The sequence below is a fragment of the Pristis pectinata genome, chromosome 23, assembly GCF_009764475.1.
Source record: "Pristis pectinata isolate sPriPec2 chromosome 23, sPriPec2.1.pri, whole genome shotgun sequence".
Taxonomy (NCBI): Eukaryota; Metazoa; Chordata; class Chondrichthyes; order Rhinopristiformes; family Pristidae; genus Pristis; species Pristis pectinata.
Window position 1 is genome coordinate 14,916,839 of NC_067427.1, and position 20,352 is coordinate 14,937,190.

Here is a 20,352-nt window from a genome sequence, read left to right on the forward strand (position 1 = left end):
AGACCCTTCATCAGAAGGCCCGTAGTCTTCAACCTGAAACGTTAACATTGTTAATCTTTCCACAGACACTGTCTAACCTGCTGAGTGTTTGCAGCATTTTCTATTTTTATTTCAGAAGTTTCAACATCAGAAGTTTTCTTTTTATTTTCTTTCATCACCATCTCCCTTAGTTGATTTCCAATATCCACAATGGTGGGAGATGGAGGAAAGGCCCTGGGCCAAATGTTGGAATACCCTCTTCACCAAACTAAACCAAACATTATCATCAGAAATATCTTCTAAGCACCATTGTTTAGGTTTTCCCTGGCCTACAGTCTGGATAATTTTGAACTCCTCCATCAGACCATCTTTACCTTCTCTGTTTAAAAGAGAATAAATCTGTCTATACCTCTCGCTGCCTTGGTGAAGCAGCCAACATAATTAAAGACCCCACCCACCCAGGATATTCTCTCTTCTCTCCTCTTCCATCAGGCAGAAGATACAGGAGCCTGAGGGCACATACAACCAGGCTCAAGGGCAGCTTCTATCCCACTGTGATAAGACTATTGAACGGTTCCCTTATATGATGAGATGGACTCTTGTCCTCACAATCTACCTTGTTATGACCTTGCACCTTATTGTCTACCTGCACTGCACTTCCCTGTAGCTGTGATATTTTACTCTGATCTCTGTTATTGTTTTTACCTGTACTACCTCGATGCACTCTGTACTAACTCAATGTATCTGCACTGTGTAATGAATTAATCTGTACGAATGGTATGCAAGACACGTTTTTCACTGTACCTTGGTACAAGTGACAATAATAAACCAATACAAATACCAATACATCTATCCACAAATGTAACATTTCTCATTCCTGGAACCACTTTTGGCATCTTCCCTGCGGATTTCACTTCCTTCTTATGCAGTAGAAATCAGAATTAGGGACAATACTTCAATTGTTATTGAGCCTTTGCTTTGTAGAGGTTTAACATGCTTTCCAGCCATAAATGGCACCATCTGTTAATGTCTCAACAAACCGTTGCTGCTGTGTAGGACTCCACATGTATTTTTAAAAATGCTTTCTCAGCTTATTCTGCCACCTTCAAAGACTCATGGACATATACAATCAGATTTTTTATCCCTGTATCTCTTTTAGAATTGCACCCTTCATACACTATTGCAATTGGACAAGTAAAGCAGCTAAGCAGTTGATGGCCAGGATTTTCCTGAGAAAAGGCAGCGGTTTCCCTACTTGAAAGTCTGCACAATTGAGTGTGGACTCTATGCATGGAGGTACAGCAAGTATAGGCAGTGCCAGTTAGTACTTGGCCTGCATGATATTGCATTCAGACAAATAAAGGGTAGATATTGAGACTTTGCACCTGAGCAGATAATGTGATGAGACTCCCAACATCAGACAGGTAAATACTGCACACCAAATAGACTGAAATATCTTAAAGGGATAATTAAAGAGACACCCTATCCAGACACAAGGAGTACTCTATCCAGGAATGCTATGAGAAAGTCAGTGCAGCTAAAAACTGGATATAGTTCCCAAAAAAGTAAACCAATAACATGTACAGTACCCAAACAGTCAAACTGACATTGTTCTCAATAAAGAGATACCATTCCTAAACTAAAACTACATCTAATAAAGAGCTGCTGGTCTCAGATGGTGAGACTGGAGCTGCAGACAACAGATAAAGATATACTAATGGCAGACAGATAACTAAGTACTGTGGTTAGATGATCAGAGGTAGTTCAAAGTACAGTAGAAAAAGAAGTTATACCCAGATAGCTAGGGAGAAATTGTGTCCAAGCACATAGAGAGGTACTCTACCATTTAGATAATGGTAATGTATTGTCAGATAAAGAGATAAATCATGCAGATAAAAATACATTATATCCAGAAAGAGATATTTTATGTGCATGAATAATTAGATTATTTAACCAGATAGATCAATAGATCTACATAAGTAGATACTGAATCTGAGTGTAAATGGTAATAGTAACTAGTTACTAACCTCTTACAATAAATAGATATGGTACAAGACATGTAACAAAATACTCTACGCAGGTTGATGCCAAATACAATACATAAACAGACAAAGAAAAACTCAGATGGAGACTATTTGGCTCTAAAAGGGGTATTTCTCTTTACCTGTTGAGGGACAGTATTTCTATATCTAAATGAGTAGAGCATGAATTTATGTGTCTGGATAGCACCTCTTTATCTGATGGTTACAGTTAGTCTCTGCTTACTGCTTCACCTGTCTGGGTTACCGTCACTTTATCTATCTGTTAACAGCATCTGTTTATCTAGTTTGATGCTGTATTTCCTTGAGCATCTGGGTTAATATAGCTAGGTAAGTATTGGATTACTTCACTAACCCAGATAAAATGTCTCCTTACTTGTCCAAATATAATATCTCTCTACCTCTCTTTTTGGAGTATCTACCTGGGTACTGTACCTAAGTCTATTTGAAGAGGGCACCTATGTATCCAGATAATCTATTATATTCATCTGTGGAAAATGTCTACTTATCCATCTGCACAAACCTGGAAAACATATCTGTGGTTAAAAGAAAGAATACATATATAATTTGACTAGATCGATTATCCATCTATCCAATACTTTAAAATTATTTGGGTAAAATTTATCTGTCTGGATAAAGTATTTCTTTATCTGTATCCATACAATTATTCTTTATCCATCTATTTACAATAATTATGTCAGTGTGTAGAGTTTCTGTAACTGTTACGGGGCTACAGGAAAGTAGGAAGGGGGAAATGGGACTGATGGGATTGTTCAGTTGAAAGCCAGCATGTGCTCAAGCAGGTCCTTCTGCATTGAAATAAGTAAGCACTGAAGTAGATTATGTCCTCATCTCTGTGGTTGCTGTACCTCCAACAATCTGGGATGCTCAACTTTTGTCAGACCAAATTTTGACCAACTCTTGGCTTGGCCCACCAAAGGGGAGCACTCTGGCTTCAATACCCTACTGTGCACAAAGCTCACAGGCTCACTTGGCAGGATTTCATGATCTCCCACTAGAAGATTCTGGAGGAGGTGTTGGGGAGAGGTAAACCAGACAGGGTGTCCAGGAGTGGAGCTATGCTGATAATGGAGTTAATGAGTGGGTCATGAGGCAGATGTTAAGGTTGGGTGGACGGCAGATAATCAGTGGGTTGGGCAGAAGATGGAAAGGGATCAAACAAATGATGCAGACCCAGGTGACTAAGAGAGGGCTGGGTTTGCAATAGTAAAGAAAGGATGCTGCGGACAGCATAAGATATCCATTTATCCATCTTCAGTATCACCGACTGTCTGGTAAAGTATCCCATTACCTGTCTGAGAAGAATATTGTTATTCAGGTATACAATAAGGGATACACTAACCACAAGGTGAGCTGCTGTACCCAGGTGGATAAAGAGAGAGCATGCACAGATATCAAGCCAAGGTACCCAGTAAGATAAAGAATTCATCAATCATGATTGACAGTGAGATACTCTGCTCAGGAAGATAAAGAGATACTGGATAAAAATATACTCTATCCAGACAGATAAAGAGACACCTTATCCAGAGAGATAAATAATCAATGAGTTAAGATATAAATAGATATTTTAATCCAAATCGATAAATAAATATATACATACAAATAAATAGACACAAATAGAAATATGTTTTTCCCACATGGATAAAAGGATACAGACCTTGAACGGTACTATACCCAGACAGAAAAATACTCTACTCAGATGGATAAGTAGATACTCTATCCAGACAACGACGTGCTCTAAATGGTTCACATAAGCAAAACGGTACAGAAATAGACAATGGACCAGACGATGAAAGAGGAGTGGTCACCCAGTGTGCAGTTTCAACAGAGTGCAGAGGTGAAAAATGGGAATTTGGTGAAGAGCAGAAAAGAGGTGCGGCTGGCTGTCAAAAAGAAATATAATATATCAGAATAGAATTATTTAAAATAATTTTTAATAAATAATAAAGCAACCAAGATAAATTACAACTGTCAGCATGAAGTGAAAAACTGAAATTAGTAATTCAAACAAGATCATTAACTAGATTAAAAAATATATAAGTAACCAATTGAATAAAAACTTTTCAAAGCAAGGAGGGCCAGGTTTAAAAAAAGGTAATAAAAGGATCAATGGCTCAATCAAGGTAACAAATTAATAATAAATGTACTGAGAAAGGGAAAGTTGAAGAAAAACATGTCGCCTTAGAATGTGGAAAGGGCAACCAGGGTACAGTTGCCTGGTTTACCTCTCACTCTGTTGTTACTATCAGGGAGGGGACAATCTTGGTTCAATAAGTGGGGAAAGGCACACCATAAGTAGTACAAGGTGTGTAAAAATAAGTTATCAACCTGGCAAAATTGCAACACAGGACTACATGCAAGTTAAGTGCAAAAGGTGACGTGCAATAGACAGACCGACAGCCAACAGTGACTGGAATAATACCTGGTCCCATAGATATTGCTGTAAGCAGCGAACAGTGCCAGATACAACAAAAACTATGGGACCAGGCATTATTCTGGCTACATTGATATAGAATAACACTCCAGAACCAGCCATGCCTCTATTCAAACAATTCCAGCACAGTTAAAAAACTTCCATCAATCTGACAGTGCGAAAAATTACCCAGATATGTCTTGTCTCCAAAAAGCAGGTCAAATGCAACCCCACATTACCATCCAATAAATCTACTCAGTCATCAGGGAAGTGACTAAAGGTGATGTTGACAGTGTTGTTGGGAGGCATTTACTCTCCACAACCTGCTCACTGTTGTTCATTTTGGGTTTTGCCCTTTCTCATCTGCTCCAGATATAATCAAGGCCCAGAAATGAATTCCAGAGTCGTCCTTGACATATAGATAACACCTGACTGAGTGTGGCATCAAGGAACCCTGCTAAAACTGAAGTCAACAAGAAAAGCACTCCAGTGGTAAATGCTATAATACCATCAGAGGAAGATAGGTGTGGTTGGTGGAGGTCAATCATTCAACCCCAGGACATCACCTCAGGAGTCTCTCAGGGCAGTGTTTTAGGCCCATCTTCAGCTGCCTCAGTGACAAAGTTTGTTGATGATTGTACAATGTTTAATACCTGTCACAACTCCTACATATAGCCAGACCAGGGCCACACTCAGAAATGAGAAGTAACATTCACAGTATACGAGTCTCTCTCAAGACAATGGTATTATAACTGTCAAGTTTCCCAACATCCTTGGTGGGCCACAACTGATGAACCAACTCCATAAGTACAGAGCCTGGGTATTCTGTGGCGTGCATCTTATCTCCTGAATCCCCAAAGTCTTTCCAACATTTAAAGCACCAGTAACCACAGCAGATGCTTATTGAGATTCCATCCACCATCCAAAGCATTCACTTCCTCCATCACCAGTAGTCTATGGCTGCAGTGTGTACCATCAGCTATAAAATGCACCATCGGACTTGCCTATTCCAACAGCTCCTCCCAGATCTGAGCCTTCTCCCACTAAGAAAGACAAGGCCAGAATGTGCATGTGATCACCACCAGCTACAGGTTCCCCAGATCATACACCATCCTGGTTCAGAAATATATTGCCATTTATCATTGCTGGGTCTAAATTCTGAAATTTAATATCCATTAGCATGTGGGAGCAACTTCAACAGAAAGTTCAAGGTAGCAGCAGAACTCCACCTAAAGGATAATTAGGGATGGAGAACAAATGCTGGTTTTGCCAGTGATGCTCGGATCCTACAAATAAGTAAAGGGAGTGACTGTACCCAATCAGGCAGTCAGATAAAGATTCATTCCACCCAGAGAGATGGAAAGATACTACAGCAAAAGATAAAGGTTCTTTGCAGGTAACCAATTAACACTCTACCCAAAGAGATAAAGACAAAGTACCCAGATTGTTGAAGGGATAACAAGCAGTCAGGGAATGAGCATCTCCCCAGTGCACAGAAGACCACATCATGAGCTGCAGTTGCATCCTTCTGCACATTATTGAGTGAAGGTCAATCCTATTTGATCTCTCCTGCAAGGAATCCCCCTGTCTCTGCAATCAACTCAGTAAGTATACCCTGGATTGGATCCAAGTCATGTAAGTTCTTCCTCAGGTACAGAAACCAAAGCTATAGAAAGTACTCCAGGTGTAGTCTTGTCATACCCTGTATAGTTGCAAGAAGACTACCTTACTCTTATACGACAGACCTCTTTTCCTTCTTCAAAAGAAAGCCAAGAGGTTAGTAACCCAATCTGAGAGAACAAATCCAGAAAGGTTAAGAGATAATGCACCCAGCTCGATAATGACAAAAAAAAGATAAAGAGAAACTCTCAGGAATACAAACAGGAGGAGACCCTTAAAGATGTTGTCCATTATTAAGATTAATCTCTACCTCATCCCACATGATCCTCCTTTCCTTCCATTCCCTAGTATCCAAAACCTGTCAATCTGAGCATCCTTTTGGAATAGAGAACTCATAATCCTCTGAGTGAAGAAATTCTGACAGATCCCAGTCCAACATGATTATGCCTCATCTTGGGAATATAACCTTTCATTTTAGACTGCAGCCAAAGCCTCTCAAGCACTCTGCCAAGCTTTCTCAAAATACTCTACATGCTTCAGTGTGAGCAACCCTCGTTCCTCTAAACTCTAATGAGACGAGATCAATTCTACTCGATCTCTCCCACAGGTAATTCCCTTCATCTCAAAGAGATTATAGCTTGGACAGTATCTGTGAAGGTAAATACTTCCTAAGCAACAGAGATCAAACCTACGTGAAGTACTGCAGATGTGGTATTGTCATATCCCTGTATAGCTTTAGGAAGACTACCTTGACCTTGTGCTACAGCCCCTTTCACCAGAAGCTAACATACCACTTGCCTTCGTAATTGTTCGCTATACCTGCACGTTAACCTTCTGCATTTCATGCACCACTTAATGTTACTAATTTCTCCTCACTTTTTCTCTTGTTATCCTTTTTACCAAAGTTAATAGCCTCACAAAACTTCACATTATATTCTAGCCCACTTACTACGTCCCACTGCAGACACTTCTCTTCCTCTGTACACCGCAATTTTCCACCTGCCTTTATGACGTCAGGAAAGTATGATCGTTATGAAATCACACAGGAAACAGCCCGTCAACCTAAAAATGGCCGATTTATTCCAAATGTGCATGTTATACCCTTTAACCAGCTCCAGGTTAATACTGGAAACACAAGAGACTGCAGACTCTGGAATCTGGAGCGACAAACAATCTGCTGGGGGAACTCAGTGGGTCGAGCAGCATCTGTGGGAGGAAAGGAATTGTTGACGTTCATGTCAAAACCCTGCATCAGGGTTGTTGCTCCTAGGTTAACACTATTAACTCAGCCCTGTGAGCCATTATATAATGTAATAATAACCTTTTTATAGCACTCAAGCAAATGTTTTTTGAACATCCAGATATACTAAATCTACTGATTCCTCCCTTAACCACTCTGCTAGTTACATTTTCAGAACAGTCTACAGATTGACAGATACTGCTCCTGGACTTATAAGTGATACCATGCCTGGAAAGGCAAAGGGATAACACGTCTGAATGGATAAAGATACTTGATTCAGTTTGACGAAGCCATATGTATGCAGACAGAAAAAGACAGTACAAGGGATAGACTACATAGACAGATAGAGATATAATATACTCATCTTTCCTTTCAAACTTGTCTGTGCCTTGCTGTTCTGTATTCTATGATCTCCTTCAGCCTTATAACTTATAACCTGTGTTGATGCATCCTCAAATATCAGGCTCCACCATTAGTTGTCATCCCTTCAGTTCCTGAGATACCAAGACTAGGATTCCCTCACTGGAGCTCTCGTCCACTCCATTTCTAGTTCATTCTTTAAGACAACTCACGAAAATACATGAAAAGACACCTTAGCTATATAAAGTGATACTTTTCCCAGACATATAATGAGCTACCATACCCAGGCAGGAAAATAAATACTGTAATCAGGTAAATGAAGCAATACCGTTACCAAGCAAAAGATGCTGATCCATAAGGCAATAAAAAAGAAATAAAGGAATATTTACCCTCTACTTTAGATTGCACTACAATATTTGCACCATTCTGCTAGTTTGCACTTGTCGTTGTATTTATTGTTGTATTTATTATTACCATGTAGACTGTTTACTCTGTGAGCAAGGAATGCGAGCAAGGAATTTCATAGCAACCTGGTGAATATGACATTAAACTAATCTAATCTTTTACCTAAGTACAAATTTTACCCAGAAAAAGAGAAATTTATCACAATGTATAAAGACATACTGTACAGAGATAGATAAAGGGAAAAGTTACTCTGATAGATGAAGAGATATTCTACCCAGATGTATAAGGGGAAACTGAACCCAGACAAATAAAGAAATAACATATGCTGACAGATAAAGAGATAGCAAGGCCAGACAGATAAAGAGATATTGTATTCCAATAGATCAATCAATAAGGAAATAATTTACCAGATATAAAAAGAGGTTCTACACTCAGGCAGATTAAGGATTATTGCAAACAGACAGATGGAGAGATATTGTACCCAGATAGATAAAAATAATACTGTCCACACACAGAAAGATTTATGGCCCAGACAGATCTGAGGACATTACCTCTGAATCTATCTGTATCCAGACTGACAGAAATGTTCCATTTAGATACACAAATGGTCACCCTACAAAACAAACAAGGAAATACTGCACCTGGATAAATTTTTATGAAAGATTATCAATCTGAAACATTAAGTCTGTTTTTCTCTTCACATGCTGGATCTACAATACCTAACATTTCCTGCTTATATTTCAGAAATCCAAGCGACATTTTGCTTCTGATGGAGACGTACTCTGCACAGATAGGTAAAGTGGTTCCATACCCAGATAGGAAGCGACACTGTCATCAGACAGATCATAAACTGACCAACACAGATAGAGGGAACTCCTGGATCACATAATAAAGGAGTACTGGGCCAGACAGATAAAGAAGTACCTTACACAAATTTATAAAGATATACCCACACAGATAGATTAAATAATACTGTACCCCAGACAGAATAAGAGATACAATAACCAGAGAGATAAAAAGATAATGTATTCACGTAAGGATATAGTGGAATACTCTCGCCAGATAGCTAAAGTCATTGAACAAAGACAAAGAGAAAGTTTCCCAGATAGAGATATACTTTACCCAGACACAAAAGCGACACCCTATCCAGAGATATAAAAAGATACTTTAGACAGTTAAATAGAAACAGTATCCAGTCAGGCAGCTCTGGAGCACTTTCTGATAGGTTAATTTATATTGTATGCAAATAGCTAAAATAATCTCTTACACATGGATAATCGCATACGGTAGATAAATCGGCACAGAAAATAGATCCCATATCTAGATAAATTAATAGATACCATCACCAGCATTTCCCAAAGCATCCGTGACTGCTTCACCATTGGCCTCCCTCTATCTTAGAGTCAGATGTAGGGATGCTTGCTGATGAATATGCAGCCTTCAGCTCCTTTCGCAAGTATAATGAAACAGTCCATGTATCACAAGTGCAAGATTGGACAGGTTAGAGCTGATAAATGGAGTTGGTCCTGCACAAGTTCCAGGCAATGACCATCTCCAAAAGAAAGCATCCAATCTCCTCTCCTTGAAACATTAGCAGCAACAAATCCCTACAATTAACATCCCATAACTATGAACTTAACTAGATAAGCCACATAAATACCATGGCTACAAGTGCAGGTCAAAGACTGGAGGACTGACTCACCTTTTGACTCCCCAGAGCCTTTCCACCAACAATGACACACAAGTCAGGAGAGTGCTGGAACTATCTCCATTTTCCTGGATGAGTGCATTCCAATAACATTCAAAAAAAGTCATCTGACACTGCCAACAATTCTTTAGTACCCAAGCCATCAAGCTAAATATTCATTCCCCTCACCACTCACGTACCTTTGTGGCAATGTGCGCCATCTAAAAGATGCATTGCAGCAACTCAGCAAGGCTTCTATAACAACACCTCGCAAAAAATGAACCCATGATCTCTACTACCAAAGGTTCTTAAAAGGAAGTGGTGGCAGAGATAGTGGATGTGTTGACTGTAATCTGCTGAAACTTTCTTAATTCTGGAGGGGTCGCAGGGGATTGGAAGATAACATGTAATGCTACTACTTCAGAAAAGAGAAGAGCTGAGGTCAGGAAACCAAGGGCCAGTTAGCCTAACGTCTGTCATTGGGAAAATTATTAAGGAAGTAATTGCAGAACATCTAGAAAATCTTAAGATAACCAAGCAGAATCCACATGGTTTTATGAAAGGGAAATTGACAGATCTGTTAGTTGTTTGAAGATGTAACAAACAGGATGGATAAGGGGAAACCAGAAGATGTTAGTGTATGTGGATTACTGGAAGGCAATTGAGCTCCAGATGGATTTGCCAGAAAAATCATTGAGCATGCAGCTAGCCACCAGGGCATCTGTGACACTTGTAGCACAATACAAATAAAAGAGGTGCTAATGACATGCCCCTTGCAATGTCACAAGTGCATCTCTTGTAATATGAAGGAAACAGGATTCCTGTTGTGAGAGAGATTCAAGTTCCAGTGAAAAATGGGGGCACCTTCCCTGGTAGTAGTGAGGAGGGGAAACAGACCTACATTACTGGGGCAAGATTGGCTGGAAAAGACCATCTTGAACTGGGAAAATATCTTCAGTTTACAAAGCAAAGGAAGTATTCCACAACATGGACTGCAGGAAGTGTTGGATGGATAGACTAAGGAGGGACTAAGGGAGCTGGGGCTTTACTCTTTGGAGAGAAGGAGGATGAGAGGAGACATGATACAGGTGTACAAAATATTAAGAGCAATAGATAGAGTGGACAGCCGGCGCCTCTCTCCCAGGGCACCAATGCTTAATACAAGAGGGCATAGCTTTAAAGTAATGGGTGGGAAGTTCAAGGGAGATATCAGAGGAAGGTTTTTTATCCGGTGAGTGGTTGGGGCACAGAATGCGTTGCCTGGGGAAGTGATGGAGGCAGGTACATTGGTCAAATTCTAGAGATTACTAGATAGGCAAATGGAGGAATTTAAAATAGGGGGATATGTGGGAGGAAGGGGTTAGATCGTCTTAGGTGAGGTTTAAAGGTTGGCACAACATTGTGGGCCGAAGGGCCTGTATTGTGCTGTACTGTTCTATGTTCTATGGTACCACACAAAGGTTACTGCACCAGATACAAGTGCATGGGGTTGGGATTAACGTATTGTGATGGATAGAGGATTGAATAATTAATGGAAAACAGCAAGTCAGGATAAATGCATCATTTTCAGATTGGCAATCTGTAAAAATCAGACAAGGATGAGGAGGAATTTCATCTCTCAGAGTTGTGTCTCTGACATTCTCTACCCCAGAGAGCTGTGGAGATGGAATCACTGAATACATTGAAGGCAGAGATTGACAGACACAGGCAGACATTTAAACTATAAGGAAATCATGTGTGGAAAAGTGGTATTGAAACAAAGATGGCATCAGCAATGATCTTATTGAATGGTGGAACAGGTTCAAGGGGCTGATTGGCCCATTCCTGCTCCTTATGTCCAAATGTTCTACCATTGTTCCATCAGTGTAAGGTATACCATAGTATGTCAGGGACCAAGAAGTGAACCCTGTGAAATCCCATTGATAACAGCCTTCTGATCACAAAAATGCCCAATAATCCAATTACACGTTGCTTCCTACTTTTGAGCCAATTTTGGATCCCCTGGCCTAGCTTTTTGATTTTCCTACCCTGTAAAAAAGCCTTGCTAAAATCCTTGTGGAAGACATCAAATATACTTCCCTTATTGACCCTCTATGTTACCTCCTCAAAAATTCAATTGTTACTCCGTCATGACCTTCCATTTACAAATGCCTGCCGGCTGTCCTGGATTAAGCTGTGTCTTTTGAACAAAGGTCTATACTGTCACTCAGACCGGTTCCAATAATCTGTCCGTCACTGCAGGGAAACCAACTGTGTGTAATCACTTGGTTTAGCCCTTTCTGTCTGAAAAACTACTGGTACAAGGCTGGCAGCCCTTGAATACACTGGCACCACTTCTCCAGCCAGGAAGACTTGGAATGATGTGGATATAAAAGCCAGGTAGAATAACGAAAAAACTAGAAAATCAGGAAACGCAAGAGGGAGTGGCGATGAAAGAAATTCTGGGATCTAAGTGCATAAGATCATTAAAATGTGGCGGAAAGGTTCAGAAAGTAATCAAAGTGGCAGGTGGAAAGATAGTCTTTAACTGGTAAGAATACACGGAAGAAGAAGTTATCCCAAGGCTACAAGGCCTTGGAACGCTGAGGGAATCTTGGACCAAGGAAAAGATTTTAACAAATACACCCCGGCCTCTCCAGATTTAAGTTTGGAAACTTGTATGAATAAGTGGTGGGTGAAGGTTGCAATGCCAAGGCAAATGTTAATTTTAAATCTTTTTGTTTCTTCAAAGGAAATGTGGAATGTAGAACATATGCAGGTGTCCGGGAATCGGGTCAAAAGTCTGCCATGATCTAATGAAATGGAAGAACAGGCGTGGGTATACAGCTGAATTACCACTCCATGTTCTTACGTTCTCGATATACCTTAGACAAATAGATGTTGCCTGTAAACAAACAGCGTTACCGGGCGTATACGTGTGCCAGGTGTCCCGCAGGCCAGCCAGCAGTTACCACCCGAACGTCCAGAACTTACCGCCTTTCCTAGTCAGAAGCCCACCGCCGTTCGCCCGGGGACCTCGCTGCGCCCCTGAGCTCCCCACACAACTCAGAGGGTCGTGGTGGCCAGCCCCGCTACCAGCCACCGGGACAACGTCGGCAGGCGTGAACATAACACACCTCGCCTGCAGAAGGGCGGCAGATACGAGTTGCAAACGAAACGGGGGGTTCTGTCAATTCAATCAACCGGCGACAGAGAGATGATGGCATTAGGTGTTTACCTCTGGCAATGTGGCAGAATGGATGTGGGTGATTCTTTCCTTTCTTCAGCAGAACATTAACTGCGACCATGAAGCTGGAAAGTAATCACTTCCAGCTGTATTGAAGGCAAAATTTGTGAAAGAACGTGGAAATAAAATCCTGTGATATCAAACCGAGAGTGTCTGAGCCCATGGAGCGAGAGAAACGCTTCATGGTTCGGATGGCTCCTTGATATCAGAGGGTAATAAAACTGTTAACACAGTTCCCACCCGAAATATCATCACATTATTCATTCGGAGTAACATACACGAATCGGCCGTTCAGTCGACAAACACAACCTGCTCCCACTCCACCCAAACCAAAGGTCAGGGCGCAGAGTTACTTCAGAGATACCGGTGCCGCGGGCTGCTGCGCCAACTGCCCGCCGTTGCTTCTTGTCATTTCAAGTGTTAGGTGTGTGAGGAACAACTGTTAGAAAGTTACGGGCAACCCGTTATTCTTCCAGATAGTTGGAGCATGCATATCCTGAGCTACTGAGACACAGAGCACGGCAGATAGCACCACGGAAACGATTTGATTTTGGTTACAGCCCCACAAAGTGCACAGAGTGTACAGGAAGAATGAGCTGTATTGTAGAATGTGCTCAGTGTATGTTGAGTGAACGATATGTTTGATCTCTGACACCTCCTGTCGTTTATTCTTCTTCTTCAGGCCGAAACGTATCCTGGCCACTTTTTTTTTCCCATTATCAATATTTTAAACAGTTAAATAAAATACTTAATATTGGCAAATAAATGTGTGTTTGACATGAAGCGCGGGATTCACGCTGCGATGGAGCGTTTCTACCTTAAATGCAAATTCTTCTTAGGCTATGACTCTGTATTTCCTGTTAGTTAGTTAGTTAGTTAGTTAGTTAGTTAGTTAGTTAGTTAGTTAGTTAGTTAGTTAGTTAGTTAGTTAGTTAGTTTAGTTTATTGTCAAATACACCAGGGTGCAATGAAATTCCTTGCTCCCGTGAAGCCCAGAAAGTAAATAGTATATGGTAATAATAAATACAGTCCATAAAGGTGCAGTATTTGTAGTGCTGGGTAATCTGTTACCTTCCCCTACACATACACCCCAGTGCCCATGGTTTGTTTAGGCCTCAAATTATTTCCTTCATTATATATTGCAACCAAATGAAGACGCAACAAGAGTTAAAAATCAGTTCTCTAGCTTGTTTATGCGAACCAGTCGTATTTAAATTAGATGCACTAACAAGGGGAAAAAAACGCGAATAAACGAATGCAGCCAGTTGCATTATAATAAGAAGTGGCGACAATGATTAATCAAAGAGTACAGTCATACTTAATTTCAGTCGGCGCAGAGGTGATGTGAAGCGCGCCCGACGGTTATTCGCACTGGAATCCTGCAGGATCGGGAAATGCAGGAAGTTAATAAAGCGTGCTACATGTTTTGTAATTCGGGGAGTCTCGGAGTCTTTCCATAGCCCCTGGATAAAAAGGCATTTTGATTTAATATAAAATATTATGTGCAGAACTTGGAACGGAAATAAGATAAACCCAGACTACCGTCACCTTAAACAAGGTCGGTAAGTAAAATGGACGTTTAAAGTAAGGACTGGGAAGAACAATAAAAGCAGATCCTTTCTGCTTTCCCCCGTCTTGTCGCAAGGTCTGTAACGTTAACTCCATGTATCCCAGCACGGATACTGGCTCTTGCGGCAAGTTCCCTTCGGAAAAGTTTAACAGAAAAAATCGAATCTCAAAGACTTACGAAATCTTACACTGGATGAATCGGAGTAGGATGTTGCTACAGGGTCGGGTTTACAGAAATGCCGTACCTTGGTCGCCTCTTTATTATCAAAATTGAAGTCAGTTATATAAAAAAAGAAATCGTTCTGATGGCAGTTTAATTTAAAGTGGATTGCTTACAAATGAAACGAGGTACCAAAGAAATGGACTCTTAAATCTCCCAGAATAATCCCTCGCTGCGCTTCACGGAATTGTCCGCAGAGCAATTCTTCAATGGGAAATTTACAACGGAGTTCTAAACTAGAATAACAAGTGGAAATTTGAAAGAAGGCAGGAAATAGGTGACGGATGAGTCCGGACCTGTCTGGGTAGAATCTGGCGCCCGAAACCAAAGTATCGCCCGCTCCAGAATTTGATCGGCTGGGGAATATGATCGCTCCAGAATATGTTCCATTTTATTTGATGATTTGATGACTTCGTGCAGTGGCGTTGTCCGTGTTGCCGTTCGAAATATTTTAACAGTGCAGTGACGTTTAGGGATTAATTGTTTTTATTTGTATCGGGGTACCTTACAGCAGTGCCGCGAAGCACGGAACGTGAGCAGTATTTTTAGGACTGATGCTGTTTCCTTTGTGAGAGAGTCAATCCGCCGAGGCAGGTCGGTAGGAAGATTTTCTAAAGGCCTTATTTATTGCCTTAATTAGTTATTGTCTTAATTAATCCAAAATCTGAATTAACCGTCCATATAGAATTTCGAAGACCTAAATTTCAATGAATTGTAAACTGCAAGGGTATAATCTCGATACAGTAAAACGCTGTAAATGGACATTACTATAAATTAAAGAGGAATCAAGTGTGCATTTGAGTGTTGTGTGTGTGTGTGGGGGGGGGGGGGGGGGGTGGTGTTCTTGTTGGAAACATTTTCAATCATGGTTTAAGCCCAGGTGTTCCTTTGGTAAAAGGCTGCACACGGACACACATTACTGCCTCTGACGAGATTGATCGACAATGAAATAGCCGATAGGTCGGCTATGGAGACTGGGACGGCTCTCCTCGTCAGTGAATGGGGAGATGGCAGGGCTGAACTGAAGTTCTGAGTCCAACCAACTATCTCATCTAATACAACCTCCTGATTGAGAATTAGTTTCGTTGCCTCAATGGAGAAGCCAATTTCTTTGATTAGACATTCATAATGTTGTCAATGATTTTAATTTTGTTAAAAGGCATAAAATTTGATTAGTTGTTTGGGCTATCGTGCATCAACCATCGTATCATTTTAAAATCCAAGTCCTTTTTTAAAAAAAATTGAGTTCAAAAATAAAGTTCCCAGCACTCAAAAAATTATTTATAAAATTAAATGTAACGTATCCATTAATAAATAGTTTATATTCATTGTACGAAAGTTACATATTAATTATATGTGCGTAATTACGCGGGATTCTAAACTTTGGGTGTAGTCCTGTATTAAATCTCCTCTTACTAGTTCATCAGTCGTAACAAAAGGCTCCCATTAAAGGCCCCTGAAACCTGATTCGGAGTCCGGACTCCACCTTGCGTCCAGCCCGCCTCGTCAGTGCAATGACCCAGTTCAGCGGCTGGGGGATTTGGATGGTCTAATCCTTGCCTTTCAATCTCTTGCTTAAGCAAGAAGATAGCAGAGAGATATTAATCATCCGAGATCAGAAAATAAAAATAAGAAAAAAAAATAAAGACAAATAAGAGGCTTAGTTTCTTGGTTGGATGTGAGTGCCACTGTGGTGTGTGTGTCCATTCACACCGTTGTTAAACTGTTTTGCTGTCTAAATTTAATTTAAAGATGCAGGAGTGCTAAACTCTTGGTAACGATCTTGTAAGGGTATATTTTATCCGAAAGGGGAAAGAACGAATTTAAGACCCAAAATAAATAGTAGCCCCTTCTATCATTTTACAAAATCATTATGTTACTTATCCTGTATGTAAGCGCCCATGAAAGTGTAATATCCGTTTCAAATATAAATATAGTATATTGTCATTCTGTATAAAGAGCGACGCCAGCGATTAGTTTCTATCTGGTACAGAAAATAGACAACTGTAACTCACAAACAAGTACATTTTGTTCCAAGTGAGGCCATATTTTAAAATCAGAGAAACTTATTTTTCGATGCATCTGACGCAATATTTAAACAGTTTAGTATGAAAGGCTCGCTTATTCTTCCTCGGGAAAGGCCATCCCTGATGGCTGAGTTCTTTAGCTAAAACTACCAAATTAAAAATCGGACATCTTCAGCATCAAACCTGTTTAAGTTTTTCCAACGGCAGACCTCGAGTTTATTTATTCCTTTGCAATTTTTGAGTCTTGTTGTTTTTAAAGACTTTTTTCACTCTAAAGTTAAATTTTAAATCGGCTGTTTCGGATTTTTTTAAGTAAAGCATTAGAGCACCTTTTAAAACATCAAGGCAGGCGGTTGCGCGCTAGAGTCAAGTGCTTTTGAATTCCTACGTAGAGGGAATCTAGAGTTTATGCATTATAGAAAACTCTGCAGCCAATGATTTTTCAGAGAGAGCCGCAAACAGTGCGATTACCACCAGGGTCCTCTGGGTTTGGGTCATAGGTTGAGGGATTAATATTGACCATGGCACCCGCGAGAACTTCCCCGCCCCTCCCCGAAATAGTCTCATGGGATGCTTGATGTCCACCCGATTCGGCCTAATGACTCATCGAATGTCAGTCCTTCTAATAGTACGGCGGTAAACAACTCGAGTAGCAGTCTCGATTTCTGCCCAAGTCCTCGAGGCAGGCATCGACCCCACAACTTTTCTTCCGACTCGAGGGGTACAGGGTTGGAGGTGGGGAGGGTAGAGATGGGGGAGGGATTGATTCCACTGAGCCACAGCCCACTAACACCAGCACCCTTACACTAAATGTAAATGTATAAGTAAACAAGCAAGTCCCTGAACTGAACCATGCACGCGTTAGGCGTATGGTCCAATTCAGTGCTGTCAGTTCAGTCCAAATCGGCGACCGATCTGCATTATATATTTTTTTAAAAAATATAAATTAAATGAGAAATACCTCAGGAGGATTACTTCTCAGCCTCTTTTTTGAAAATCTTTCTACTTAAATAAAACGAGTCTGAAATACTGTGGGTCAGATTGGAACGAATTAAAAATTTGGTCAGCGACCTTGAATGAAACAAGTATAACACCTGCTTCCATTGATGCGTGTTTGTAGTTAAAAAAAACAAACAATTTAGAGGCATAGGTGTTATTTGCTTTCAGTTTTGGCCTCAGTCTGAGATTTCCCAATCTTTCCTTTTGTATTTCCATATATAATTGTGGTGAACGGATTGATAAACTGATGGAAAGACAGGCAGGTAGGAGGGGATAGATAAGCTGAACTCACTTGAAGAAATCCTCTTTACAGTAGACACTCTCTCCTCGGCTGAAGCATTTCTCAGTCAGTTGCTTCTGACAGTCGCTGCATTTCAAGCATTTCCCATGCCAGTGACGGTCCAGAACCTTCAGAATGAACCTGTCAACGATGTGTTGATTGCAGCCGGCACAAAGCGGGATATCTGCATACACAGCACCCAGTTAAACACAAGCAAAGGCACAAAACACAAACAGGATTTTGTACAAAAGTCAAATTTAAAATATTCTGAAGCACCTCATGTATTTTGGGGTACTTTGTGGTGGATCAATAAATTCCCAGAACAGGGAGAACCAACTAGCTCGTTCAATTCTAAGGAGAACACCTTGCAAACTTAACGTCAGGATCCTTCATATTGTATTCGCACATTGAGGTTCGACGTATGAGAAAATACGCAAATATTATTGTAAGTGTCTCTATAAATAGTGCAACGAATTATATAAACGTAAACGCAAATATGCTGAAATATTTAAACCATTATTTAAATCAATGTTTATAGCTGACTATATTAAATTATTCAAACGATATTAATTGGAACAAGAGTGGTTTATTTAGCCATTTCCTTGAAGCCGTGTAAGTCATGAACTCAGTCAATCCCAGATACTTATTTTAGCTACTGGATCACTTAAACAAGTAAACTGCCTTCTTCTATTTTAATAAGAAATTCAACTTGCCAGCCAACGTGAGGTTCCATGGTTGGCACCCCATGTCCACACATTAGACACACACACACACACACACACACACACACACACACACACACACACACACACACACACACTTGTGACTAGCCTTTGTAATATCTGTTGTAAAAACTTCCGCCCAGAACCAAGACGCCTTATTTTGTTTTACCGCCATCTTTATGTTTTAAAAATGAGTATTTACTTGCCTCTGATTTGCAGATTTGAGATTATCCCTTTGCCTAAAGTGGGTGGGGATAGAGACTCCTCTCACATCGCCATCCACCTCAGCTTCCACAAGACAAATCCCAGCACCGTAATATCTGATTCCTGATTCTCCGAACGTGGAAACTTGAGACGTAGAAGACTTACGTTGCATAGTAACCTCCAGAGATTTACGGAAACCGAGCGGAATCCTCTGAGTGGTATATCCTGGTTTGAGTAACTTCGCTTTCAAAGCAAGACGCATTACATTTAACTATTTATGTTATGATGGGGTGGGGTATTGGGGAGGACAGCGGAAAGTGAAAGTAGAAGGATAAGAGGGGGAGGATGCGAGAAACGAGTCCCTTGTAAAACCCCAACCCAGCTCTTTCACCCAACAGGGATTTACAGCGCTCACACAGAGACGCTCCCGGCCACCCCGCCCTCTCCCATTCAGGAAAGTTCTTGATGATACCGAGTTCCGACAAAACTCAACTAATTGGATGGTCAGAAATCAGGGCAGCGGAAGGGTGGGGTCATGTCGCCGGTTGCTGCCAATCTCGCGTACCAGCCAATCAGAAAATGGAAGAGCGGTCAGCCATCCCTGCAGGTAAACAACTCCTTGTCGGATGCGCGCTAACTCCGCATCCTTTCCGAGCAAATTTCCCCTGAGCACCTGTTCTCACCACCTGTGTCAATGTCGGGTCAAATAGCGCCAGGTGAAATCTACAGACATGGCTATTTCTGATGATGTCCGTACAGCATTAACAGGCGCCAGAGCGAGTTCGAAAATGATATTCTGACGACAAATAAAAAACTTTCCTTTGTTTCCAGCTTCCAAACAAGTGAACCTGATCTTAACATCCTAATTACAATACTTACAGATTTTAACCAAATAAAATGTATTTGTTACTATGTTGATTTTTTAAAGCATAGAAACATAGGAATTGCTGAATTAAAAATACTTGTTGGCTCACCACCTTCCTAGAGACACAAAATTAATCAAAGGGACATTGATGCGGATTTTGATTCCGGTTCAAATTCAGTATCAAGGATATTGACAGAAGGCTTACATTGTGCCAAGGCGCACATGATAATAATGTGCAGAAACATCTCTTCTCGGCGGGTTCGAACCTAAAGTGGGTTTAACCTAAACTGCATGGTGACAAATCCTTGCACTTAGGCCTTTCGGCATACGGTACCGATTCTTCTAACCGTCCGGTGTGGAAAGCTTGAACAGCTGTTTCCAAGAGATTAAACTGGGTTTAAAATGAACGTGGGGTTTAATTATCTATGTAATCGCTTTCTGTGGTATAGGGGAGATGCGACCGCGCCGATGGCAGC

General features: G+C 40.8%; 1 protein-coding gene across 1 annotated transcript in view; it reads right to left on the minus strand.

Moving 5' to 3' along the window:
- The window catches only part of LOC127582289 (LIM/homeobox protein Lhx3-like), a 57,234-nt gene that overhangs the window by 30,260 nt on the left and 6,622 nt on the right, over positions 1-20,352 (minus strand). The window contains 3 exon segments of the mRNA XM_052037467.1: positions 15,842-15,844; positions 18,098-18,269; positions 19,177-19,254. Of these exon segments, the coding sequence (XP_051893427.1) occupies positions 15,842-15,844; positions 18,098-18,269; positions 19,177-19,254 (253 nt within the window).